At 52.1% G+C, this 25,469-nt stretch overlaps 1 protein-coding gene and 1 long non-coding RNA gene across 3 annotated transcripts; one reads left to right on the forward strand and one right to left on the reverse strand.

Annotated features, from left to right (window-relative positions):
* The first annotated feature begins 1,890 nt into the window (after positions 1–1,890).
* Positions 1,891–18,467, forward strand: SYPL2 (synaptophysin like 2). 2 transcript variants are annotated; one of them, XM_050956425.1, is made up of 6 exons: positions 1,891–2,118; positions 2,218–2,289; positions 7,577–7,701; positions 12,790–12,991; positions 13,867–14,058; positions 14,894–18,467. In XM_050956425.1, the coding sequence occupies exons 1-6, from the start codon at positions 2,071–2,073 to the stop codon at positions 15,020–15,022; spliced, it is 768 nt and encodes a 255-aa protein (XP_050812382.1). In that variant the 5' UTR covers positions 1,891–2,070; the 3' UTR covers positions 15,023–18,467. The 2 variants fall into 2 exon arrangements, with proteins under 2 accessions (XP_050812382.1, XP_050812383.1); XM_050956426.1 differs by lacking the exon at positions 1,891–2,118 and adding an exon at positions 3,561–3,669.
* A 2,610-nt stretch (positions 18,468–21,077) lies between these two features.
* On the reverse strand, positions 21,078–24,751 carry LOC127052664 (uncharacterized). The gene is made up of 3 exons (XR_007774842.1): positions 24,538–24,751; positions 22,176–24,486; positions 21,078–21,454 (listed from the first exon to the last, which is right to left on the reverse strand). It is a non-coding gene; the product is annotated as an uncharacterized LOC127052664 (long non-coding RNA).
* Between the last annotated feature and the right edge of the window lie 718 nt (positions 24,752–25,469).

Raw genomic sequence — 25,469 nt, forward strand, 5'->3', positions numbered from 1 at the left:
AGTGCCTGCTGAATTATCTCAGCTGCTCAGATTACATTTCCCCAAAACAATAATAATGATTAAAAAACAAAGGAACCAATCTGGAGAGATGTGAGTTTCACTCTCAGATTTCTAAGAGTAGGTTTCAAACTTAAAGTGCCCGCATGTTGGTCAGTTTTCAATGACCATGCTCGCTGAGGCTATGCGAAGGCTAGCAGCTCGCTTGGCTAGTCTTTCTTCACATGTGCACTGTAATCTGTTCAGCATGTGAGTGTTAGGCTCTTGCCTATACGGGGAGTTTTACTCCTTTTTTGAATAATATTTTCAATATTGCTTCCCCAAAGGGGCTGTGAATGCCATGCACTAGTTGGGATGAATGTTGGTCCTGAGCTCATTTTGGGGCATGATCAGAAACAGGTTTTGAGCCCCAGGTCTGAGCAAAAAAAATAAAAATAAAAAATGGCAGAATATGTCAACCTCAAGAAAGACTTTTGTGTAGGGGGTGCTGTATCTTGGGAACCACATTCTCAAATGAGCCCAATTTCGGAACAGTGATTCTACCCTGCGGTCCCATGATGCACGCCAAATTACTAGGCAATGCGACTAAGCATGCAGATTTTAGAGCATTTAGATGAGTTGTCTTTTAAACAGTAAGGGCTCCTAAACCTGAACAATGGCAGAGCTGGCGCTTGGCCCTATGTAAAGGCACTGGAGACCCTCCCCTGGAACTTCAAAGGTGCTCAGACTGAAATGGTAGGGTAGGCATGGAGCAGGCAGATAGATGAGCAATACAGGAAAGAGGGAAAGTACTGCTAACTGGTATTAATGAATTTAGAATTACTGTAAAAAGCAACAAAGAGTCTTGTGGCACCTTGTATCAGAGGGGCAGCCGTGTTAGTCTGGATCTGTAAAAGCAGCAGTATTCACCCACGAAAGCTCATGCTCCAAAACGTCTGTTAGTCTATAAGGTGCCACAGGATTCTTTGCTGCTGTTGTGGCACCTCATAGACTAACAGAGCATAAGCTTTCCTGGGTGAATATCCACTTAATCAGACACATGGGACGACATGGATATTCTTACAAAGTGGGTATTCACCCAGGAAAGCTCATGCTCCAATACACCTGTTAGTCTGTAAGGTGCCACAGGACTCTAGAATTACTGTATCAGAGAGGTAGCCATGCTAGTCTGCATCTGTGAAAGCAGCAAAGAATCCTGTGGCACCTTATAGACTAACAGACGTATTGGAGCATGAGCTTTCCTGGGTGAATGCATGCATGCATCCGACGAAGTGGGTATTCCATGCTCCAATACATCTGTTAGTCTATAAGGTGCCACGGCACTCTTTGCTGCTTTTATAGAATTACTGTGTGTCCCAGCACCAGGTGAGTATGTGCACAAGGCGCTTGGGGGTGACAAATGCACCTGTAAACTGCCTGGGAGTCGGTAGGGAAACTTCACTATGTGTTTGCTTTAGTGCCCAGCCCCCAGAAGAGGTGGGTAGAGACAGAACCATGGCGCTGCTTGCATCTATTCGGGGTGGCTATTCATGTTGGTTTGCTACGCTAAATTCACTAATCATCGATTACTAATTATTGTGCATTAGACAAAATGGTTCATCCCAGCTCATGGGTTCGTGCCTGTCCCTGATTTTCATTAGTTATCGGGGGAATTTAGGGCAAGGGTCCCCACCCCCGATCCTGAGCCGCGGGCTCCTGGCGGGTGTGAAAGAGGCAGCCCCCAGCCTGGCAATGGCCCGGACACTCCGGGAGTGCCGCGGCTGCGGACAGGGGGCGCCGGTGCCCCCAGCATAGGGGCAGGCGGGGGCTGGGTTTGGGGTCTCCACGTGACTCCGCGAAGTTTCGCTGCGAGTTTGACAGAAGTTTGAATCGCGGGTTTGTGCAGCCGCCAGGGCGAAGCGCAGGAGGCAGCAGCCGCCGGCGGCAGTCCCGGAGCAGCGCCCCCCGGACAGCCCCCTCTGCGCCTGGGCTCATCCCCAGCCCTCCTCTCCGGCTCCCCGCAGCCCATCGCCCTGCAAGGGTGCGCTCCGCCCGGCGACACACGCATCGGCCAGCCCTGCCCGCAGCCTGGACATGTCCGAGCCCACCGCCCCGGCTGGTGACAAGGAGCCCGGGCAGCAGGTACGGCCCCCTCCCTCCCCTGCCCCCTTTCTCTGCCTCTCCGCTCTCCTCCCGGGGCTTGGCTGACCGTGGCTCCCCGCCCTTGTCTCTCCCCTGCAGGGCCGGCGGCTCTTCGGGCTGCGCTGGGGCCGCCTGGAGGAGCCCCTGGGCTTCATTAAGGTGCTGCAGTGGGTGAGTTTGCTACAGAAGCTCTTTCTATTTCGGTACCAGTGAGTGACGTTCCTGCAAAGCAACGCAGCGCTGGCTGGCTGGCTGCACTGGGGGGGAGGAGGGCTGCTCTCTTCGGGGGCGAGTTCTTGGTGAGTGGGGTATGGGGTAGGTTAGAGGAGGGAAGGAGCTGGGCATGCGGTGCCCCTCCCAGGCAGCCCTTCTATGTGCAAGGAGGGCCTGCGTCTTTCGGGAGAGGTATGGGAACTGGCCTTAGCCCTGCTCACGTTTCACTCCGGGGAGAGGGGGGGGAAAGCTGGCTGCAGTGGCTTAACCTTTCCAGAGCTCTGATCCTGCACATACCAGGCCGCCAGGGTCCCCCAGCTCACTGAACTCGCCTCTCCCACCTCCCGTGGGAGAGACTGGAATCCTGTGCTTATTTGGACCCCAGTACTTGGGGCTGAGTGTGTGGGAACCCCAGGCCCCTCTCAACAGATCTGTTATAGAACAGCCTTCTGCCACCTTCTGATCACTGAATCAAGTGGTAATAGCCCCAGTTGTCTGCTACAGCACTGTTGAAAGAATTGTGTTCCCAGGGCAAAGTTACAATTGTTTTATAGCAGGAGTTCTCCAATGGGGTTGGGACCCCTCAGGAGGTTGTGAGGTTATTATATGGGGGGTCACGAGCTGCCAGCCTCCACCCCAAACCCCGCTTTGCCTCCAGCATTTATAATGGTGTTAAATACACAACAAAGTGTTTTTAATTTATAAAGTGGGGGGTCCCACTCAGAGGCTTGCATGTGAAAGGAGTCACCAGTACAAAAGTTTGAGAACCCCTGTTTTATAGCGTCGGAGTCAGGCTCCACTCTGAGTGTGTAAGGCATTGTCAAAAGAGCTTTACATGTACTGACTCTGTTTAAGGAAAGAACTGTTGTCTAGGGCAGGATGCTAAGAGCCAGGACTCCTGGGTTCTATTCCTACTGACTCTCATGTGACCTTGGGCAAGTTATTTCACCCCTAGGAGCTTCAGCATACCCATCCATACGGTGAAGATATGCACCCCCCTTCTCAGCAGCATTTCACCAAGGCCATTGTGAATTAAACAGGCTATAGAAGAGCTCCGCGTTGGTGTTCTGAATACCACCAGTTATGAATTACAAAGTTTGCAAAGCTTACTGTTTAAAAGGCTTTCTGTCTGAATGAGGAACCGCAGCACTAGCGTATCTCGTAGCACATCAAGGGGACTGCATTTGTTTCATGTCTCCATGTGGTGACCAAGTGTTTGTGGTGTGCAGGTCACGCTCTTGATCTGCCAGGATCCAGGGAGCCTGTACTTGGTATATGGTGTGCCATGTATTCAGCATTCGGCTTGCCTGTAGCTCTCTTCATCCGGAAATCACAAAGGTAGGGGAGTGTCATGGCCCGTTTTACAGCTGGGGAGAGTGAAGCAGACAGGGGAGGTGATTTGCCCAAGGTCACTGGCAGGGCTAGGAATAGACTCACATTGTTTGTCCCACCCCACATCCCAGCCCTCACCCACACAGTCTCTGAGAAGCTGGCTGTGACTCTGTTTACTTTGGTTTCAGAGTAGCAACCGTGTTAGTCTGTATCCGAAAAAGAACAGGAGAACTTGTGGCACCTTAGAGACTAACAAATTTATATGAGCATAAGCTTTCGTGGGCTACAGCCCACTTCATCGGAAACATGTAAGTGGGCTGTAGCCCACGAAAGCTTATGCTGAAATAAATGTGTTAGTCTCTAAGGTGCCACAAGTACTCCTGTTCTGTTTACTTTGGGTTCACACGTCTAGGCCGACACCTTCCCAAAGTGGCTCCGGTTTCGGATCCCTCTGTTTTTGGGAGCCTAACCTGAGACACTGGGAGCCGGATTTTCAGAGGTGCTGAGTGCCTTCAGTCCTGACCAAAGTCAATGGGAGCTGCTGGTGCACAGCACCTCTGAAAATTCAACATGTCTCCAGTCAAATACCCTGAAATAGAGGCATCCAAAATCAGTGGCCGGTCTCACAAACATTAGCCTTGCTTCTCACTTAGCCACATCTGAGAGGCGCTGAGTACCCAGAATTCTCACAGAAATCAATTGGAATGGAAAGTGCTTCAGTATGCTGCAGAATCAGGCCTCCAACCAATAGTAGCAAAAGGGAATAAATCCTGGGGAGGGAAAGAAATGATACAGGGCGGTTCAAAGGGACATAACTAGGAGCGACACTCTAACACTGAACAAAGAAACTGAAGCTGAATGCAGGAAAACAAGGGGTAACAAAGGCCAAGATCCTTACAGGTATTTATGCTGTTAGTGGAAGTTAGGAGCCTAAATACCTTTGAGCATCTGGGTCAAAGAGTTCTTTGTGGTATAAAGTCTCAAGTAAAATGGTGGGAGACACATTTAAAATTAGGCTGGGCAAAGTACTTGGAAATATACAGTATGAAAAAGTCCTGCCCTGGCTGAGAATGGACAAGGCGACATAAGTCCTCCTTTGCCCCTGACTGCTGTGATTCTCTGCCTGTTCTGTTCAGGATTTGGTTACATAGATCAGTCCTTTATAGATGAAGTGGGAACCCGTCAGTCTGTTCAGCCTACGTTTTCATTCTCTTTCGTGTACACATGCACACAGAGAGTTGTTTTCTCTTCCTGTCGCTCATGGGAGCCAGAGTTCAGGGTGCATGAACTTAACCAGAGCTGAGTGTTTCTGCATGAGTTACCAGAAAACTATTCAGAAGCCACATTCATCTTCCCCACCCCCCCATGCCAGTGGAAGAGAAAGAGAAATTCAACTCAGAACCAAGAACAGGAAATGTCATTTGAGACTCGTAACCGTTTCCTGCATGGATGAATTACACTCTCATTACTGGGGGGGAGGCAAAGAAAACAAGACATCAGTTTATTGGTCCTGTAATTGAAAACTGATTTTGGTTTAGAAGCAAAAAAGGCCCTTGACCATAATCAGCCCCAGAAAGCGAATTAAAAGGTGCGTTAAAGGAAAAAGATCCTACCGGGGGTTCAGGCCCTCAGCTTCACAGTTCTGAGAGAGAGATTTGGGTATCAGGTTGCATCTTGCAATGAGGCAGCAAGTTTGAGGTTCTTGTGAAAACACAGATTTTTCTTTTAATGGAGTCTGTACTTCTGCCAACGCCACCTGTCTGCATGTCTCTGCATCAGCCGTTCTGGAAACACCAGCTTCTCTGGGAGGTTTCTGAACTGTTGACTCTGGGCTTTAGGGCACAGGTGGCCCTGTGGTGAAACTCTTCCAAGGAGTCTGCTCACGCATCCGCCTGGGCAGGTAATCCCCACTGAGGCCAATGGGGTGGGGAAGAACCGTGTGCAGCTTTAGGTCTCATGGGACAGCATCCAGGTCCCTTCTCTGCCTGTGGCAGTTCCCTTCCACACACCCCGAAACCCATTGCTCTCCTCCGTCTGCCAAGCGAGTGCAGGGGGCCTCATGGAGTGCACACAAGCTGGCCAGTGAGCGATGTGGGGAAGGGAGCCTGTGAGAAGAGATCTTTGGGATGGCGCCTGGCCAGCCTGTGTTGCTGGCACAGATGGGCAGGGATGGAACAGAGGAGCTCAGCAGGGAGGAGGAATCACTGAGAGCGTGGGCTGTCTATCAACTCTGCTGGACGGTTACTAGTGCTGTCAGCTGTTTGGTGTTGGGGATCAGGCACCATGGAGCCCCCACAAGAAGCACTGGTGTGACAGATCTTTGGAATGGGGAAGCTTAATGAGCCAGCGATGTGTTCACTGCCTTGTGTGCCCAGGTGTCCTGGTGCTGTGCTGCAGTCAATGGAGCCTGTCTGCCCGTGCGGCTCAGTGTCTTCTTTGTGAGCAGAGCCCCGGGTGCCATGGTGTGCCCCAGGTGGAGGCATCAGCCCCATTGTCTCCAGCAGTGGGACAGCTCTTGCTGTCTTTAAGCTATAATGCCTATGTTAGTCCCTGCAGCTATTCTCTGCCCTTACCTAATGGTTTCTAAGTGATTCTTAGAGCAGCTAGTAGTTGGAGGTGGGTGTGGTGCAAAGCAGACACGGATGTTGGGTAAATAGCTCTGCCAACCTGGCATGTTGCCTGTTAGGGTTTCTTTCTGTGCCGACCCTCCTCAGCCCTGGAACCTGCAAAAGGCCTTGTTAGAAAGGAGAGTTACGGGAGTCATCCTGGCGGTGCTGTTGTTCCCTTCCCTGGGGCTGGTGCATACTGGGGTCTATTAGAGCTGAGGTCAGGGAGTAAGACACTGAGGTTCTAGTCCCAGCACTGCTACTACCTGCCTTTGTGTTCCTGGGCAAGTCACTTCCCTGCTCTGGGCCTCATCTCTTCCTGCAGTAGGGATCAATGGGCCTGCTCCGCAGCTGCGGTAAACTGGTGTAGCTCTGCTGAAGTGAGAGCACCAGTCTGGGGGCACATACCAGTGACGGGGAATGTGCATCCTGAGAGAGACTGTAGTCTGAGATCGCACCTCTCATTGTCCCTGCAAACGTGACTGGTCCTCTCTGAGGAAGGTACATACTTAGTTATATGCAACATAGCAAGTAGAATCCTAACCAACCAAACTGGGAAGAGAGGCTGGCTCAGAGGATTCCTGGGATCTAGAGAACTTTCACTGCTAGGCTGCCAGCTTGGCCAGCTCCCGGTCAGGGGAGCAGTGACTGAGAGCTCTGGTGGTGGCTCGCCGGTGGTGGTCTCAGCCAGGTTCCATATCCCAGAACCTCCATCCCAGTTGGCACTGACTGGCCCGCTTACTGGGCCTCAGCCAGAGTGGACTATGGAGACTGCTTCTGTCTCTGTCTGGGTCATAGCACTGCCTGGTCTTCTGTGAGGAAGAGATTGATTCCAGCTCCGCTTTTTCCTCCCCTTGCACTGCTGCTGAGGGGAGTGCTCTAAGAGCGGTTGCTTGGGAGACAGGGGTGCTCAGGAGCCTTGGGTTCTGTTTCTCCATGTTTTGCCTGCATTTGCCTGTACTGATTTCTTGTTACAAATGTTATCACTCAAGGAAAAGACCTTGCTGACTGGGTTTTCTGCTGGGTCCTTGCACCAGGTGACAGGGATGTCATATGACCATGGCACTACATTGCAACTGTTGAGGATGTTGCCTTGATGATAGTGTGTGGATGCACCATTGTTATATTGTGATGATGCCCCAAATAAACTCAGGACTATTTACCTGTGAACACTGAGGCTATCTTGTAAATTTCAGGAGACGTGGTAAGCCCAGAAGAGCTGCTTGCTAAGCCTGTTACATGTTGCTACTTCACTGTCACCAGCTGGAGTCCCTCTGACTCCAAAACCTTTTGCTTTTCTCTTCCAGCTCTTTGCCATTTTTGCCTTTGGATCCTGTGGCTCTTTCAGTGGGGAGACAGGGGCTACTGTGAAATGCAATGATGACCTGAAAGAGATGACTGCCATCTCTGTCCAGTTCGGATACCCTTTCAGGTAACGAGGGGCCTTGCTGGGCTCTAACCCGGAGGATGCTTCCTCTCCAGAGTTACATGCCGCTGGAGATGGTAATCAATCCATCTGAACAGATAGACTGGCCAGACAACAATGCTTGACTCAATGGAGAGAGGTCTGTGAAGGCACCAGAACCCATATCTTACCCCTCAGCTTCCCAGATGAGTGCTTTTCCCAAACCAGTACACTCTGACTTGCTTTTATTACAGTTTTCAAAAAGGAAATACTTTTGTTGGGGGGGGAGGAAATGTATTTTTAACCAGTGGAACTCAATGCTGCATGATATTTCTGCCAGAACAAGACTCTCACTGCAGGTTTTTCTTTAATTTTAATGCTACCTAAACAGATTGAACTTAGTCTGGGAGTTGAAGGGTGGCTGTTTAACTGCTCCTATTGAAAAATGACTCCCATTTGGGCTCTGCTTTGGGTTTTGAAAATCCCTTCTGCAATGGGTATGGGCAAGGAAGGGGAGAAGGCAGGGTGGTATAGGTCTTAATTACCCCCAAACTAACTGCAAATAGGAAGCTGCAAGGGAACGGATCCAAAGAAATGGCCTTTGGATGCCTGAAGAGTTGGGGCAAGTGGGCACAGGATGGACACTGCCTGATCCCATGGTGTGCCAGGGAAGTTGGTTCCTAGCCCAGCTTAGTTGCAAAGAGAACAAAGCATTTTTAAATAAACAAGTGGGGAGAGCCAGCGAGAGGAGCTGTCAGCCTTCCCCTCCACGCTCTGCCGAAGCCCTGTCTATGCAAGGCTCCTATGGCCATGGAAGCACCGTAACTCAGACCGATTCATACCAACTGAGGATCTGTCTCCACTGAAGTCAGTGGAGCTGCGTCCTTTGACATCAGCATGTCTTAGATCTGCTCTGAGGAGTAAATAGTGCTTAAAATGGTGCCAGCTGCCTCCCTAGGGCTCCCAGCGTTGCTGCTGCCCATGGATCTCAGCTGGGGTTAGCAATGTTTGAAAAACTCCCTTTGTGGAGAAAAGGGAGCTGCAGTCAGGCCACAAGATGTAAATAAGGTTATGGTCAATGGAGAAACCTCCTTCTCAAACCAGTCCAGATCTCTTCTCACCTCAGCAGAGCAGACTCCGCTCCTCGGGCCAGAGTCAGGCCATGCTTTCTCACGTGAGCGCCTGCAGGTCATGTGTTTTGTTGATTATATTTTTTTCTCTCTCCCCTGAAACATGTTTTGTCCAGTAACATAGACACCCACCCACTGGGGATTTACTCAGGAATGCAATGTTCTGTATGGGCCCATCTTCTCAGCCCTCTGCTAGGTGACTTAGGGACCTTGAAAGCAGGGTTAATCAATGCTTGAATAGCTTTGACTGCATCGTATTTAAAGGTGTATCCTCTCCGAGCATCTCCTGGAGACAGAATACCCAAAGGAGAGCCAGTCCATTATGGACAGATCTGATCTGAGCCCTTTAGCTCTTGATCCAAGAGAGCATTTCAAACGCAGACCCCAGAGCATAGGGAACCCTTTGCCCAAGACAAGCTAAGGAGGCTATATGCCTGAGCTGAAACCTTTTGGACATCTTCAGGCTGCATTGTATGGATGAATGCATGAGTAGATCCGGTATCGGTTCCCACAAGAGAGGAATATGTGCCACTATTATCTGAGGCAAATAGCGTAGCAAAGCTTCAAAGAATGATTAGGTATTTGTACGAATAAGAGCAGCACCTTCAGTTATAATAGTTCTGATAATAACTGGAAGGACTTTTAGTCCTCATGCTTCAGGGCATATGCTGATCACCAGCTGGGTCAGGAAGAAATTCTTCTCCCCCCTGCCCTGCCCCCTTGTGGCATTTAAAACAAAGTATTTTTCTTAAAGCATCTTGCACTGGTCACTGTTAAGAGATGAGGTGCTGGACTAGATAGATAAACCATTGATCTGTTCAGTCAAGCAGTTTCTCTGCTCGATTCTCTGTAGGTTGGAGGGCTCAGAGATCCTCCTTAATCAGCTAATGTGGGTGTATGGAGAAAACCATCATAATTCAGAGGTGACTACTTTAACCCCTTGTAGCTCACAGGTGTCAATGTCACAGCTGTGAATTCTGAGTGCTATGCTATGGGCTGGCTGCAAGCCTGTTCCCCTTGCTGGTGTCTCTGAATGTGCCCCTTCAGGTGTCAGGCCTCATGCCTTTTCTTCCCTGGGGGTGGAATTACATGATTCTCTCACTCTTAGACTGGGCCCTGTGCTTCATCACCTTATGTATCTACTGTGCTTACCCCGACAGGTCCGAGTGGGTTCAGCACCAGTGGTTCATCCCTTTGGGAGCTTGTAAGCAGTGGTTAGTTCAAAGAGCCAGAGAGCCTTCTACACCAAAGCATTGTTCAGCCTTAACAGTAGGAGCCAGGCATAACATGAGAGAAGGATTAAACAAGAAACAGCCTGCACTCATCTCTCTTATCTAAAGTCCACCACCCCCTAGGAAGCCCAGAAGGCTTGATTTCTTCAATTCCTCCAAATGGGTGTCTGTGTCGATCTGCCCCTCCCTGACAAGGCAGAGAGAGACTTTTTAACTGTTTGGTTTCTGTTTCGTTGGTTGGCTCCCAGTACTGGCATAATAAGTCTTGTAACTTGGCTGGAGCCTGGAAATAGCAACTTCACAGCAAATAGCTCAGGCATCCACTTTTAATGAGTGGCTAGTTGCTTATCTGCAGCCATTGTGTTGCCTTCCTACTTTTTCCTAGTCAGTCCTACTATTAAACTAAACCAACTCATACAGAGACAGTGAATGTCCCAACAACCCACCATAGCCAACAACCAGGTCACATACAGTGTTCCTAAATCATCATCCGCTCCTCCTCACATCCTGCACAGCTGTTCCTTTACTCCACTGGCTGTAAACTTGCAAAAGGGGCAGCTGGCCTTGGAAAATATCCCTCAGTCACCTGTTTGGAGGTGCGGTAGGGAGAGGGAATATACTGCAGGATCCATCACCCCCATTCCTGACCGCTGCTGAGGTCAGGAAGCAAGTTGCTGCAGACTTCAGCTCATGTTTCAGGTATAGGCCGTTGCTGGAAGCAGGGTACTGGCATTGATGAGCCAATGGTGTGTTCCATTATGGCCGGCATTTGTTAATCCCTCAGCCACCCCAAAGCCAGAAAGTTTTGTCAAGCACCAAGGAAGTCAAAGTGAGCACAGGAGTAGCCCCGTTTGTTAGGGATCGGCAAAAAGGCCTCTCGGGTGAGCAGAAAAGAGGCTAGAATTAGATTGAAATCCAGCCTGTGAAGCTAAACGTATGAAAAGTGTGAACATGGCTATATCTATCCACACATCTCGGCCTGCCTGCCAACATTTGATAGCTATAAATAGAGGCACACCTCTGATCTCCACTGAAATGCATCTGACTAGGAGCACTGCTAGGAGGCTCAGAGAGGGGGGGAAATGGAGAACTGTGCTACTGAAATAACAGTGACTGTCCCTGCTCAATAGAGACAGTTGGCAAGAAGCGTGGCAAGGCCTTGGGCATACCTCCGTTCCTCCTTAACAAGTGCTTGCACCATCAGAGCTCCTCTAGGGACCTCCAACATATGCAAGACTCCTGCCCAGCTCCAAACACAAGATGGAAGAGTATAGCTCTCATCCCAGTCTGCTAGGGGCGCATCACCAAACTCACACCCCAAGATGATGAACACAGGGAGAGTTTTAAGCATCTAGTGAACTTGTCCCCTGTTTGACGGTCCCTGTTTGCTTGATACATTTCACCGAATGGAAAACAGGCTGCTCTGTTTCACTGTCCAGGTCAGGTCATCCTCCTCCATCCTGACGTACACAGGCTGAGCCAAGTGGAGCGTTGCCCATTTAGACCTGCTCCGACCTGGCCCTCGCTTTCTGCTCAGTTTCTAGCTGTAGTTCTTGGTACTAGTCTGGTGCTGTTGTTTTCAGCTGCATAAGAGTGAAGGGAGAGAATCAGATCGATGAGAAAATCCCCCTTTTCCTTTAAAGTCAAACTTGGTGGGTGGGGTGATTGGGGTCAGAAAGTTTTTCACCCCTCGGTGGCTGTGTCATATTCAGCGTCGGACAGTGGTGACAGAAAGTTACCTGTTTACCTATGGGGCTTGACTGCCATGGACAAAGGAGAGCTGACTGCCCGGGCAGGGTACAGTCTAATCAGCGTGCACAGAATTGGAATGCAGGTGCCATCTGATGGTTCTTAGCAGCCTGTGTGAAATGAGCGGGTGGGTGTCATACCGGAACTGAAGTGACAAGTCACAAAATCCTTTCTGTTACTGACATGAATCAGCCCCATTGCTGGCAGCCTTAGCAGAGAGGTGGTTGGATACCATGGTGATGGGCAACCTAATGGAAACCCAGATAGATAGAGTGGCCAAGGACTGACTGCTGTGGAATCTGAACTCGCTCCTAGAGTGTGTCGACCCTATCAAATCATCCAGGGGAAGTGCTGCTCCAGTGTAAGAGCAAGTGCAGACCAGACACCGGCATTTATACAGCCATGGGCAGGGCTACTGGTGTAGGTCAAGCCTTAGAAGGGATGAGGCATATTGGTAGGCTGAAGTGTGGGGACCTTTCCCTGCCACTGCCCGTGCTGTCCTTGCTCTGTGGATAACTCCCGCCCATGACCCCCGAGCCCCAAGACCACACTGACAACCTCCTTCAGAGGCAGGCCAAGACAGCTGTCCATCTGTCCAGGGGGGGAGCAGGACAGACGTTTCTCTGTGACTGTGGGGCCTTTTTCCAGGCCCTTGTCCGTTCACGCATCCAATCAGGATTCCTATGGGTGCCATCCACTAACTCCTTGGTCTCCTCTGGGCAGCAGGTGCTCTAGGGGATTCTCTGCTCAGTGTCTCCCTCTGCATTGCTGGTTTTATCCCATGACCTGCACCGCCAATCCTGTTGGCTTTTGTCCCCCATACTCAGTCCACCATATCTGGGTTTCATGGCCCCACCCCCGTCTGAGGGGGTGGGCCTTCCAAGGCTCTGCCCACCAATCCCAGCCTTCAGACAGGCTGGCTCCTTTTACCCAAGAGGGCGGATGGAGGTCTCACCTTCCTCCCTGCTAAATGCGTCTCTCCCCATCCCTTTCTCTGTGGGCAGGTTATCCAGGATTCCCTTTGAGATGCCTGTCTGCGAGGGCAACGCCACTAAAAGAACTCTGCATCTCATGGGGGACTTCTCGGCCCCTTCTGAGTTCTTCGTGACCCTGGGAGTCTTCTCCTTCCTGTACAGCATGGCAGCCCTGGTGATCTACCTGCGATTTCACTCCCTTTACATAGAGAACAAGAGGCTTCCCTTTGCGGTGAGATCCCTGCCATAGCCCCCAGGGCTGGGGTTTGTTTGGTGGCTCTTACGGCTGTGGGGCTTGTTCTAAAGAACCTGTGCCAGAGCACAGGGCTGGGAGTTAGGTCTCCTGGGTCTGATTTCTGGCTCCGCCACTGACTCGCTATGGGGCCTTGGGCAAGTCACTTCCCATTTCTCTGGAGGAGAAGTTTGGGAAGGCAGAGCTGAGCATCTGAGGGCTTCTCCCACCATTGAGCCATCATTCTGTCCCCGCAGCCCCTTCCAGCCTGGGAGCTCTCCCTGTGGTGCTGTCACAGAGCTAACCCTTAGCAGGTACCTTCCCCCTTATCCTAGCCAGGGTCAGCAGCCAAGTGATTGAGCCTTCAACTCTGTGTGCTAGGTGCAAAGGCTGAAGGCAGTTTCAGAGCCGGGGCTTGCAGATGAAAGCTGCAGGCCCTGTGGTGGGATATAGCAGGATGTCTGTTTGGTGCCCAGGGCTTCAAGTCAAGAAAAGGAGGCATTAGATGCAGGCAGCAAGGGCAGACGGTACTAAACCCCTTTGCTTATCAAAGAACAGGGGAGATGCATACATTGTGGGGAGGTGCTGGGACACTTGTGGGACCCTCCAGGGAATTTAGGGGCCTTTCTGGAGCATTGGGCCTAGATCTTTTAGAGTTTGCCCTAGTCTGCCAGCCAGAGGGGCTGGGGCAGAGCTGGGAGGCTGGTCCCTGGGCAGGTGGTGTTGGGAGGCAGCATAGGCCAGGTGGGCTGGAGGTCCTGGAGCTAGAAGAGCATTCCCATCTCCATGCCTGGGGCTGGAGCGAGTGAGAGGAGCCCTGCTGTGCACAGCACCAGAACCAACATGATATTTCCTTCCTTCTGCCGCCCTCCCAGGATTTCTGTGTGAGCGTCTCCTTCACGTTCTTCTGGCTGGTGGCGGCTGCAGCCTGGGGCAAAGGCCTGTCAGACGTGAAGGGGGCCACGCGGCCGTCCAGTCTCATCGCCGCCATGTCTGTGTGCCATCTCAAACAGGCGGTGTGCAACGCTGGGGCCACGCCGGCCATGGGGCTGGCCAACATCTCCGTGGTAAGAGCCCGCAGCGAAGCCAGCGCCACAGCTGTGCACAGGCAAAGGGGCAGGGGACTCATTCGGCCAGATTTACACCTGGTGTAAATGGGTTGTGCCCATTTACACCAGCTCAGGATCTGGTCCACAAGCTGCAAAGCCTGTGACCACAAAACTGGAGTAGAGTGCTGGTGGAGACACCTCTTAGGCTGTGCTATGCCCTGGGTGGGGGTGGGGGTGGGGGCGTTATCAGCACTGGGGTTTGATCCAGGGACCATGAGCTGCTACTGACTGAGCTCCAGAACCTGGCTCTGTTAGCCAGAGCTGGACCAGGCCCATTGGCCTCTGTACATGGAATGCCTGTGCTTCGGGGAGATGGATGGCCACATGGTGCTGTAGTTTAACCAGTGCACCAAGGGCAGTCAGCGTGCCAGGAACTGCTCAGACACCCTGGTGTGAATGGTGCATTGAGTGCTGTCTCTGTACTGAGTGCATTGCCCTGAGAGGCAGTCACTGGGAGTGGATGTGTGCGCTCTGAGTGACTTAGCTACTTCTTCAGCACCGGAACAGGGGCAGAGGCAGCAGTTGAAGAATTGAGGGGATTTTGCCAAGTCTGCATGGCCTCTAGGCCTGGGGAGCTAAGGGAAGTTTTCTGTTAGCTGTAGCAGTGAGCAGCCTTATAGCCTTTGAGCCCCCAGCAACCGGGGGGCCATGCAGCGGAGAGCCGAGCCGTTCTGATTCCACCCAGGAGCGGGGTGTACACGGCTGGACACACACATGCGCCTGAGGCTGGGAGGCCTTGCTGTGAGTGCACTGATGGTAATTGTGCCCTTTGCTCTCTCTGACTCTCCCCTAGCTCTTTGGCTTCATCAATTTTATCCTGTGGGCTGGAAACTGCTGGTTTGTGTTTAAAGAGACCTCGTGGCACGCGCAGGCCACCAACAAGGAGAATTCTGCTGAACAGGGAGCCATCGACAAGCAATAAAGGCCCTCTCTGCCTGCCCACCCCCTTCGAGACCTTCTCCCACCCTGGACAGCCGGTACCTTGTCACATACATGCCTTCATCCCAGCGCTGTGGGACCGTGTTCTGTGCAAGCTCCATCCTCATGTTGGCATCTCTCCTGAGCATTCTGGGATGCCCGCCTATGAGTGACTGGCAGGCGGGAGTCCTGACTCGGTCCCAGGTATACAGAACTCGTTGCAGACTCCAAGGTTCTGGTAGCAGGGTTTATTAATTTTGTTAATAAGTGTAATTTATTTGTTTCTGTGTTCCTGGCCCCCACCAGCCTGTGGCTGTGTGGAATTGCTCTTCACAGCTGCTGTGATGAGCCTAAACCAATCAGGAGTTTAGATGCCATAGGATCGGGTACGGAGTCACTTGCAGGTGAGAGTGGATGTGCTGGGGAAACCTAAGACTGGGGCACTACAGGACCACCCCTCATGCAAGAGCATCCCTTACTGCCCAACCATGGAAAGGCAGAGGCTGTCTCAGACCTCCCCCCTACTTGACTATGAACAAGGGAGACAGACTAAGATGCAGAAAGGGAAAGTGGAGAATATGTGTTTCTTGCTCCTGGGAGAAGGCCGGTATATTTGTCCTCTCCCCTTCTGCCTGCAGCATTGTGTATGTCCTGGAGGAGGCTGATGGAGGGTTTTCAGCTGCCCTTGAACTCCGGTTTGGCTCAGCGGGAGACCACGCATTAGGCCAGATAATCTAGTGTAGCAGCAGCTTGATACGGGGGTGCGATCCTGCCCTTGCCGGACAGTGCCCTAGGAGGGTTTTCCCATCTCTGATCGCAAACACGGGCAATGCTGGGGGTAGGCAGTTCCTTACTCAGATCTCCAGATCGTTCCTCTTCCCAAGACAACCCACCCTATTAGCAGCTTTTGGTGCTCGTTCCCTCCCTCTCCTACAGCTGAGGAGCAGCCCCCGATTCCTCCAATCCCTCCTTATAAAACCTCCGAGTGTGTGTGTGTGTGTCTGCTCCATCGACTCCCCGAGAGGCAGCAGCAGGGGCTGACCCTCTCCAGTGTTCTGAGCCAAAGAGCTTTGCTTGCTTCTAGGAGACTTTTCTCACAGCCGGAGGAGCCACTAGCTGAGTTTATGACCCTAGACGGAAGGATCCAGAGCTGAGCTGTGCTGATACCAGCACAAGCAGAAGGGAAGCTTTGTCCAAACAGAGCGTTCAGATCATCATCAGTCTCCTTGTCTGCAGTAGTAAGGCCGTCCCCTTTCCCTGCTGGCACTATACCAGCTGCTTCTACTAAGTCCTGTCCCTGGAGCCCAGCGACACTGATTGGTGACAGAACCCCTGAACAGTACTGTCATCCCCCCTGGCCACTGGGGCACGAGGCAGCTGGCCCCGAGCCCATTGGCATTTTAACCTCTGACCCCCCCAAGGTGCTGTGTGCTCCCGGAGCTGCTGGGCAGAGTGGTAGCATGGCATCCCAGGTCCCAAAGACAGCCCTGCTTTGTTCTTGGAGAAGGGGCTTGTTCAGCAGCTGCTTTAATGCCCTGAACTCTGTAAACCCCTCTGAGCTTCAGGGCATTGCTCTGTTGCAAAGGGCTTGCTGCCTCCCCTACAGACAGGTGAGAGCTTTGGTTCAGGGGCCCGGGGAATCCAGACGCCTCGCTGACTCTTCTGGGCATCCTCTCTCTCTTTCCTCCCTCTGCCCCCCACGATGAGGGTGCCTCCCTTCTGCTGAAGGAGAGACCGGCGTTAGTGGTGCTTTGTTAGCTGGGGACCTTCTCTTCAGCAAAGACCTAATTCCTGCATATTCTGTATACTTCCCCTCCGCCAGCACCTCTCGCCCCTCTATGGCAGCCAGGCTCTGGCCAGTTGTAGGGAGCCTGTGCGGTCCCTGCCCCAGAACTGCAGGGGGCTGAGCCCCACAAAGCTGCGATGCCCAGTTCCCTGCAGCACAGCCCCAGTCTACATGCTGTGGTCCTTACTGTGGCCATTGGATGCCCTGCAGGACAAGAGCATTGACCAAACTGTTACTGGAGGGCTACCCCCTCCCCACCCAGGCTTCCTGGGCCGATTTCTGTCCTTGAGTTCCTAGAGGTATAAACCTTCATGTTTCCAGGGGGAGAGACAGCTCAGTGGTTTGAGCACCGGCCTGCTAAACCCAGGGTTGTGAGCTCAATCCTTGAGGGGGACATTTAGGGAACAGGGGCAAAAATCTGTCTGGGGATTGGTTCTGCTTTGAGCAGGGTCTTAGACTAGATGACCTCCCAAGGTCCCCTCCAACTCTGATAGTCTATGATAAGCCACCACTAGCTGCCAAGGGTCAGGAAGAAGCTTCCCCTGTAGCCAGGCTATTCCATAAATGTCCAGGAGGGGTTTTCTTGTACCTTCTTCTGAAGCAGCTGGTGCTGGGGACCAGATCCCAGACTAGGCAGACCACTGGTCTGATAATTCCTACACTCCCATGGTGGCTCCAAGAGCACCAGGACAACCAAAGCACCAACACACCACTGCCACATTTGGTTCCTTCTGCTTTGCCTGTGTCCCAGTTTGCTAATTTGGGGGGAGAGTTGAAGCCAATCCTCAGCTGCCAGGCTCCATTAAAGTCAGAAAGTGACACTGCTTTATGCTAGCTGAGGGTCTAGCCTTTGTGGATAAGCCACTTCAAGGACCGATGCTGCTCAGATCTTCTCAGAGTACAGCGATGGAATGGCCTGGTCTTTATTTTGCTTATCAGTGATTAGTAATAATGGCTCCAGAACCTGGGGGGGAGGAGAGGGCACTTCTCTGCATTTTGTAACCTCAGCCCTCACGGGGAAGCGGGGGCTGGGAACCATTTCTACTGTGAGGCTTGTTGTGTTCTGTGTTTATTTATTTTTTTGCTTTGGTGCTAAGGTTGGCACCTGCCCCTTTGCCCAGCACTAGGAGCAGCTCCTATGCTAGCCTGCAGTCCTCCCACATGGATAACCCCCGCCCAGCTCAGGCAGCAGGCTCCAGGCCAGGGATGTGCTCTCCTCATTGGGCTCTGCCCTGTGACAGAGATCCCAGAGGAGGGGTCCTGGGGTTAGGGGGAGAGACCAACCTTAGCTGGTGCTGGCTTTCCGTTTTCATGTAGAATCTCTTGGCTGGGGGTGGAGGCAGGCCTGGTGCCAGCAAAGGGCCCTGAATGTGTGTGACTCTGCAGGGAGAGGGGTCACGGGAGGTGTGGGGGAGGAGGAGGAGGCAATTGCTCAGAAACTCTTTTGGCCACTGTTAAAGCAACTGATTACAGCAGGAGCTGAGAAGGGGGCAGTGGCCCAATCCCAAGCTCTGCTGTGTGCGCCCTGGCACTGACTGGCTGCTTTCCAGCAGCCCCTTCAGCCTCCCCAGGCCCAGCCCGGCCCGGGATTACATTGCATGGTTTTCTGGTGCTTGTTGTTATGACTCTGAATAAAAAGTGCAGTGAGGGTTTGATATGACAAGGTGCCGCTCCAGGCCAGTTTCCTTTGCACTCTCCACCCATCTCCAACAGTTGCTCTCTACCCTGCTTCGTGTCACAGTCCTAGCAAGCCACTTCTCGGCTCCTGCAACTGTCACGCCTGCAACGTGTGGTGGGCCTCCTCCTCGAGGGGTTAATCCAGATAGATAACAGCCTACTATTACTGCTAGCTGATGTTCCCCTCGCTGGAGAGGCGCAGGCCTGTGCTGTTGGATCTGAGGGCCCTGGGTTCAAACCCCTGAAAGGAGAGTTGTTAGCACAAGCAAGCTGCTGCCTGTGCTTGGCTCTCTCTCCACCCCATATCAGAGGAGAGCAAATTCAGACCCTGTTCCACCTAGCAGCTCGGGAGGTGCTGGCACTAGGCCACTGAGGACACAAAGCCATGTTTGCATCAGCTGCTGGGACCCAGCTTGACATCCATTCAGCAGCAGGTGCTGATGATAGCCTGTGGCCCCCACGTCTCCCAGGGTGGAGTGGAGTGCAGTGGCCATACCTGTGATGGGCCCTGCACTACTCCAGAGAAGGGGTGGGTATGCTGCTGCACTGGCTGCCTCCTCTGCCCCAAGGGAACAAGCCTGCACTCACCTCCAGGTCAGGTGCTTAGGTGACCTAATACAGCTTTGCTGTTGTTGCAGCGTCTGCCCGCTGACTCCACCACCTGTACGCCACCTGTTCTGTTGCCCATAGCATTCAGGCAGGGAGGGCATATAGTACGCAGCCATAGTCACCCGTATGCCAGAGGCTCCCCATCCCCGCTGACCTGGCCTGGGAATACACTGCCATCTCACCCACAACATGCCCCAAGGATCAAGGGGGGAAGAGCCCTTGCTTTGATCCTTATGTCTGACCAATCATGTTAGTAGAGCCATACAACCAGGAACTCCCCAGAAAGGGAAAATCACCATCTGTTAAGGGCAGAGCAAATCCCACTAGGCAGATAGGTTGGGGTCATATTAGTCCCAACCAGCTGCTGCACCATTCTTTGCCCACAGGCAAGTGCCAATCAGGCAGGGCAAAATGCTTCCCTGCCTTTGAAAACATGGGAGAAAATGCTTCTGGGCTGATCCCAACCCCAGGGCACCCCACGGCTCAGCGTGAGCACCAAGGGAAAAGGCTGTGAGGGTGGGTTGGTCATTGCTTCATGTTACTATGTATGTCTCAGCAGTGTACATGGCACCTAGAAAGAGGAGCAGCTGGATTGTGATCTAGGTTATACTGGAAAAAATCCACAGGAACTCGACCGACTTGGACAGAGTCACTTTGGATTTACACCAGTGTAACTTAGATCAGAACCTGGCCCAAGCTCTTTGTTGCCAGGATCTTTTGGTGTAGTGTTAGGCTGATGCCAGGATGAAAGGGTGCTAGACACATAGGGGATGGGCGCCGCAGTGCTGAAGAAGGGGATGCAATTTCCTGTGGAGATTGAGTGCTAAAAGCACAGTGGCTTTCTTGTGGATCATCCTTCCAAACGAGGCTCAGGGCTCACACCCAAATACCTTCCTCTGAATCGTACTCAGTGCTGGTGCAGGTAGCTGCCTTGCCGCCAGCGAGAGTTGGGCCTTACAGCCTTGGCTCCATGTGCCAGGTGCAGTAGTGCCCATGTGGATTCATTTTAAGGACATTTGCAATGGTCCTCGCTCTCTGCCTGATCTACTAGGTTCTGAGGCTCTGCTGCATGTACCCCAGGGTGGGCCTCATCTTTGAACATAGAGGAAATGAGCCCACGTGGAGGTGGGTTTTTTAGAGCGCTGGGAGAGCTCCCAGCACTGCGCCGCAACCACACAAGGCATGTTAAAGCACTGCCGCGGCAACGCTTTAGCGTTGCCAGTGTAGACTAGCCCTGAGCTGTGCAGGATAATGAACTATGCAAAGTGCTAATGATGCAAGAGGCTGTGATTACAGCTAGGAGAATCTGGTCTCTGCACAGCTCCCACTGACTTGGGCTATGTCTGCACTATAGCCTGTCAGCAGAACTTATGTCACCCAGGAGGGTGAATAAATCACCCCCCGAGCGATATATGTTACACCGACAAGTGCACGTGTGCACAGCGCTATGAGCTATGTAAGCGGGAGAGCTGCTGCTGCTGCTGTTCGTGGTTTTATTATGCTGAGGGGAGAGCTCTCCCCCATCGGCATAGAGTGTCTTAACCGGACGCACTGCAGCAGCACAGCTGCAGTGGTAGAGCTGGGCCATGCACAGCTGTTCATGTAAACATGCCCTTAGTTTAACCTGGTACCCCAAGTGCTGCAGTGGGGCCCCTTCTCCCCCCAGCCCTGAGATTTCCAACCCCTCGGTGTATTCCCAGAGCCTGAATCCTCTCCAGGCCTTCAGACCAAATGTTGAATTAAAGCAGGTAGGCAGAACCCCAGTGAGACTGACTTTTATCTCTGTCATCTGATGGGAAGAGGCAGGGTTATGGGGGAAGCAGGATCTGGATGCTGTGATTCCAGCCCCACCACAGCCTGCTAAGAGGAGTGCCAGATTCTGGAGAAATATTGCTGTTTGGAGACTTAGCAACAGCCCTTATAGGAGAGAAAATATTCATTAGAAAAGGAGCAAAAGTGATGGATGAACTCATTCTGCAGGCTGGGCTGGCGGATGCCGGCTGGCTGGCTGTATTGATTTCCATGTGGAAGGGGGAGAAATGGATCAGCACAGGCATTGAAACAGACAAAAGCTTTCAGGGCCCCAGGGGGCCCCCTTGGCTGCAGTCCTTGCTGACCCCGGGGAGTCCTCTGTCACCATGACAGGAGAGTCAGGTCAGCTCTTGGTGCAAGCTTCTTATGGCCTCATCCTAGGTGGTGAGGTGAGGCTGCAGCGGTTCTGTCACCCCAGTATCCTGATGGATGGTTACTGCTAGACCCTTTATCTCGGGTCATTACCTTCTGCCTCCCTCAATTCCCCCTGGCAGTTTCCAGTGATACAGGATATTTCTTCACTTCCTGTCCAAACCTGTTGGGTGGTGGTTTCTGCGAAGGAAAACAGAAAGGAACATAAACTTTGGCCAGCCAAGTGTAGAAGTATAATTAGGCAGGGCAAAAAGAATTTGAAGAGCAACTAGCAAAAGACTCAAAAACTAACAGCAAAAAAAATGTTTACGTACATCAGAAGTGGGCACTGGACGATAAGACCATTGCAGGGAAACTAAATGAATTATTTGAATGGGTCTTCACTGCATAGGATGTGAGGGAGGTTCCCAAACCTGAGCCATTCTTTTTAGGTGACAAATCTGAGGAACTGTCCCAGATTAAGGTGTCAGTAGATGCAGTTTTGGAACAAACTGATAAATTAAACAGTAAGTCTCCAGGCCCAGAAGGAACTCAAATATGAAATTGCAGAACTAACTGTGGTATGTAACCTATCACTTAAATCAGCCTCTGCTGATTGGAGGATAGCTAATGTGATGCCAATTTTTAAAAAAGACTCCAGAGGTGATCCCGGCAATTAGAGGCTGGTAAGCCTAATTTCAGTACCAGGCAAATTGGTTGAAAATTTAGTAAAGAACAGAATTATCAGACATGTAGATGAATGTGATTTGTTGGGGAAGAGTCAACACAGCTTTTGTAAAGGGAAATCATGCCTCACCAATCCATTAGAATTCTTTGAGGGGGTCAACAAGCATGTGGACAAGGGGGATCCAGTGAATATAGTGTATGTGGACTTTTAGAAAGCCTTGACAAGGTCCCTCACCAAAGATTCATAAGCAAAATAAGCAGTCATGGGATAAGACGGAAGATCCAATCCTGGACCAGTAACTGGTCTCGAAGTCCCTTCCAGTCCTAGAGAGTCTATGAAACTGGTAACAAAAATAGCAGGAAACAAAGAGGAGGAATAAACAGTCAGTTTTCGCAGTGGAGAGGTAAATAGTAGCATTCCCCAAGGATCTGTACTGGAACCAATGCTGTTTGACATATTCATACATGATCTAGAAAAAGTGTAAACAGTGAGGTGGCAAAGTTTGCAGATGATACAAAATTACTTGAGACAGTTAAGTCGAAAGCAGACTGTGAAGAGTTACAAAGGGATCTCACAAAACTGGGCAAGAAAATGGCAGATGAAATTCAATGTTGATGAATACAAAGTCATGCACATTGGAAACCATGATCCTAACTATGCATTTAAAATGATGGGGTCTAAATTAAATGTTACCACCCAAGAAAGAAATCTCGGCATCATCATGGATAGTTCTCTGAAAACATCCACTCAGTGTGCAGCGGCAGTCAAAAAGGTGAACAGAATCAGGAAAGGGATAGATAATAAATAGGGCCCTACCAAATTCATGGTCCTTTTTGGTCAATTTCACAGTCATCGGATTTTAAAAATAATAAATTTCATGATTTCAGATATTTAAATCTGAAATTTCACGGTGTTGTAATTGTAGAGGTCCTGACCCAAAAAAGAGTTGTGTGTGTGGGAGTGGGTCACAAGGTTATTGTTGGGGGGTGTGGTACTGCTACCCTTACTACACTGCTGCTGATGGCAGCGCTGCCTTCAGAGCTGAGTGGCTGGAGAGCGGCGGCTGTTGTCCGGGAGCCCAGCTCTGAAGGCAGAGCTACCGCCAGGAGCAGTGCAGAAGTAAGAATGGCATGGTATGGTATTGCCACCCTTACTTCTGCGCTGCTGCTGGTGGGGCGCTGCCTTCAGAGCTGGGCTCCCAGACAACAGCTGCTGGTTTCCAGCTGCCCAGCTCTGAAAGCAGTGCAGAAGTAGGGTGGCAATACCATGGCTCCCCTAAAATAACCTTGTGAGCCCCCCACAACTCCCTTTTGGGTCAGGACCCCCAATCTGAGATGCTGTTCTCCCCCATGAAATCTGGTCTTTTGTGTAGTTCTACCCTGTATTATACAGATTTCATGGTCCGTGACATTTTTCATGGCCATGAATTTGGTAGGGCCCTAATATCAAGATAGTAAATATCATGTCACTATATAAATCCATGGTACTCCCAAACATTGAACAGTGCATGCAGTTCTGATCACCCCATCTCAAAAAGATTATATTAGAACTGGGAAAAGTACAGAGAACAGCAACAAAAATGATTAGAGATGTGGAAAACAGCTTCCATATGAGGCAAGATTAAAATGACTGGTACTGTTCAGTTTGGAAAGGAGACTAAGGGGGGATATGATAGAAATATATAAAATCATCATTGGTGTGGAGAAAGTGAACAGGGAAGTGTTATTTATTGCTCATAACACAAGAACCAGGGGTCACCCAATGAAATTCATAGGCAGGAGGTTTAAAACAAACAGAAGGAAGTATTTTTTCACACAGCACAGTCAACCTGTGGAACTCCTTGCCAGGGGATGTTATCAAGGCCAAAAGTATAACTGCATTCAGAAAAGAGCTAGATAGATACTGGGCCAGATGGGCCATTGGTCTGACCCACTCTGGCCATGCTTATGTGATGCTGTGCAGTGTTAGACAGCTGCTGTGCTCTGTGCCTAGGGCGACCAGATAGCAAATGTGAAAAATCGGGACACGGGGTGGGGAGTAATAGGAGTCTATATAAGAAAAAGATCCCAAAATTGGGACTGTCCCTATAAAATCAGGATATTTGGTCACCCTATCTGTGCCATAACCCCCTGCACTTCAGAGGCAGGTGAGGAATCACTCCTTCCCCCGCAGTAGAAACAGTCTGTACAGCATTAGTGATCCTTGTGCTATGTAAGGTCCTATGGAAACCCCAGAGGCTATTACGACTCCCCAGATCACTTTTGTGCTGTAGAAATGTTGAGGGTGAAACTCCCTCCAGTGCAGGGATCCCAGGCAGAGCTGGGCACAGAATAGGGTGACCAGCTGTCCTGATTTTATAGGGACAGTCTCAATATTTGGGGCTTTTCCTTATATATGTGCCTGTTTCCCCCACTCCCCAGCCCCTGCCTTGATTTTTCAGACTTGCTATCTGGTCACCCTTAAACAGAACCCTGGCATCCGGGCTCCCAGTGCCCTTCCCCCCGAGGGCAGAGAGAGAACCCAAGCATCCGGGCTCCCAGTGCCCCTCCCCACCGAAGGCAGAGAGAGAACCCAGGCGTCCCGGCTCCCAGTGCACCTCCCCCGCGAGGGCAGAGAGAGAACCCAGGTGTCCCAGTTCCCAGTGTCCTTCCCCCCAAGGGCAGAGAACCCAGGCATTCAGGCACCCAGTGCCCCTCCCCCCGAAGGGCAGAGAGAACCCAGCCGCCTGGGCTCCCAGTGCCCCTCCTCCCCAGGGCAGAGAGAGACCCCAGACATCCCAGCTCCCAGAGCCCCTCCCCCGCAAGGGCAGAGAGAGAGACCCCTGGCATCCGGGCTCCCAGTGTCCCTCCCCCCCGAGGGCAGAGAGAGAACCCAGGCGTCCCGGCTCCCAGTGTCCCTCCCCCCCGAGGGCAGAGAGAGAACCCAGGCGTCCCGGCTCCCAGTGTCCCGAGGGCAGAGAGAGAACCCAGGCGTCCCGGCTCCCAGTGCCCCCAGGGCATGGAGAGAACCCAGGCGTCCCGGCTCCCAGTGCCCCCAGGGCATGGAGAGAACCCAGGCGTCCCGGCTCCCAGTGCCCCGAGGGCAGAGAGAGAACCCAGGCGTCCCGGCTCCCAGTGCCCCGAGGGCAGAGAGAGAACCCAGGCGTCCCGGCTCCCAGTGCCCCGAGGGCAGAGAGAGAACCCAGGCGTCCCGGCTCCCAGTGTCCCGAGGGCAGAGAGAGAACCCAGGCGTCCCGGCTCCCAGTGCCCCCAGGGCAGAGAGAGAACCCAGGCGTCCCGGCTCCCAGTGCCCCCAGGGCAGAGAGAGAACCCAGGCGTCCCGGCTCCCAGTGCCCCCAGGGCATGGAGAGAGAACCCAGGCGTCCCGGCTCCCAGTGCCCCCAGGGCATGGAGAGAACCCAGGCGTCCCGGCTCCCAGTGCCCCGAGGGCAGAGAGAGACCCCAGGCGTCCCGGCTCCCAGTCCCCCCAGGGCAGAGAGAGAACCCAGGCGTCCCGGCTCCCAGTGCCCCCAGGGCATGGAGAGAACCC

Source organism: Gopherus flavomarginatus, chromosome 5, assembly GCF_025201925.1.
Source record: "Gopherus flavomarginatus isolate rGopFla2 chromosome 5, rGopFla2.mat.asm, whole genome shotgun sequence".
In the NCBI taxonomy this organism is placed as follows: Eukaryota; Metazoa; Chordata; order Testudines; family Testudinidae; genus Gopherus; species Gopherus flavomarginatus.

Excerpts from the sequence above, each read along its gene's own strand:
- SYPL2 (XM_050956425.1), top strand. The coding sequence starts at position 2,071 with ATGTCCGAGCCCACCGCCCCGGCTGGTGACAAGGAGCCCGGGCAGCAG. Across the intron at positions 12,992-13,866 it reads ACAAGAGGCTTCCCTTTGCG|GATTTCTGTGTGAGCGTCTC; the intron begins GTGAGATCCCTG and ends CCGCCCTCCCAG. Across the intron at positions 14,059-14,893 it reads GGCTGGCCAACATCTCCGTG|CTCTTTGGCTTCATCAATTT; the intron begins GTAAGAGCCCGC and ends ACTCTCCCCTAG.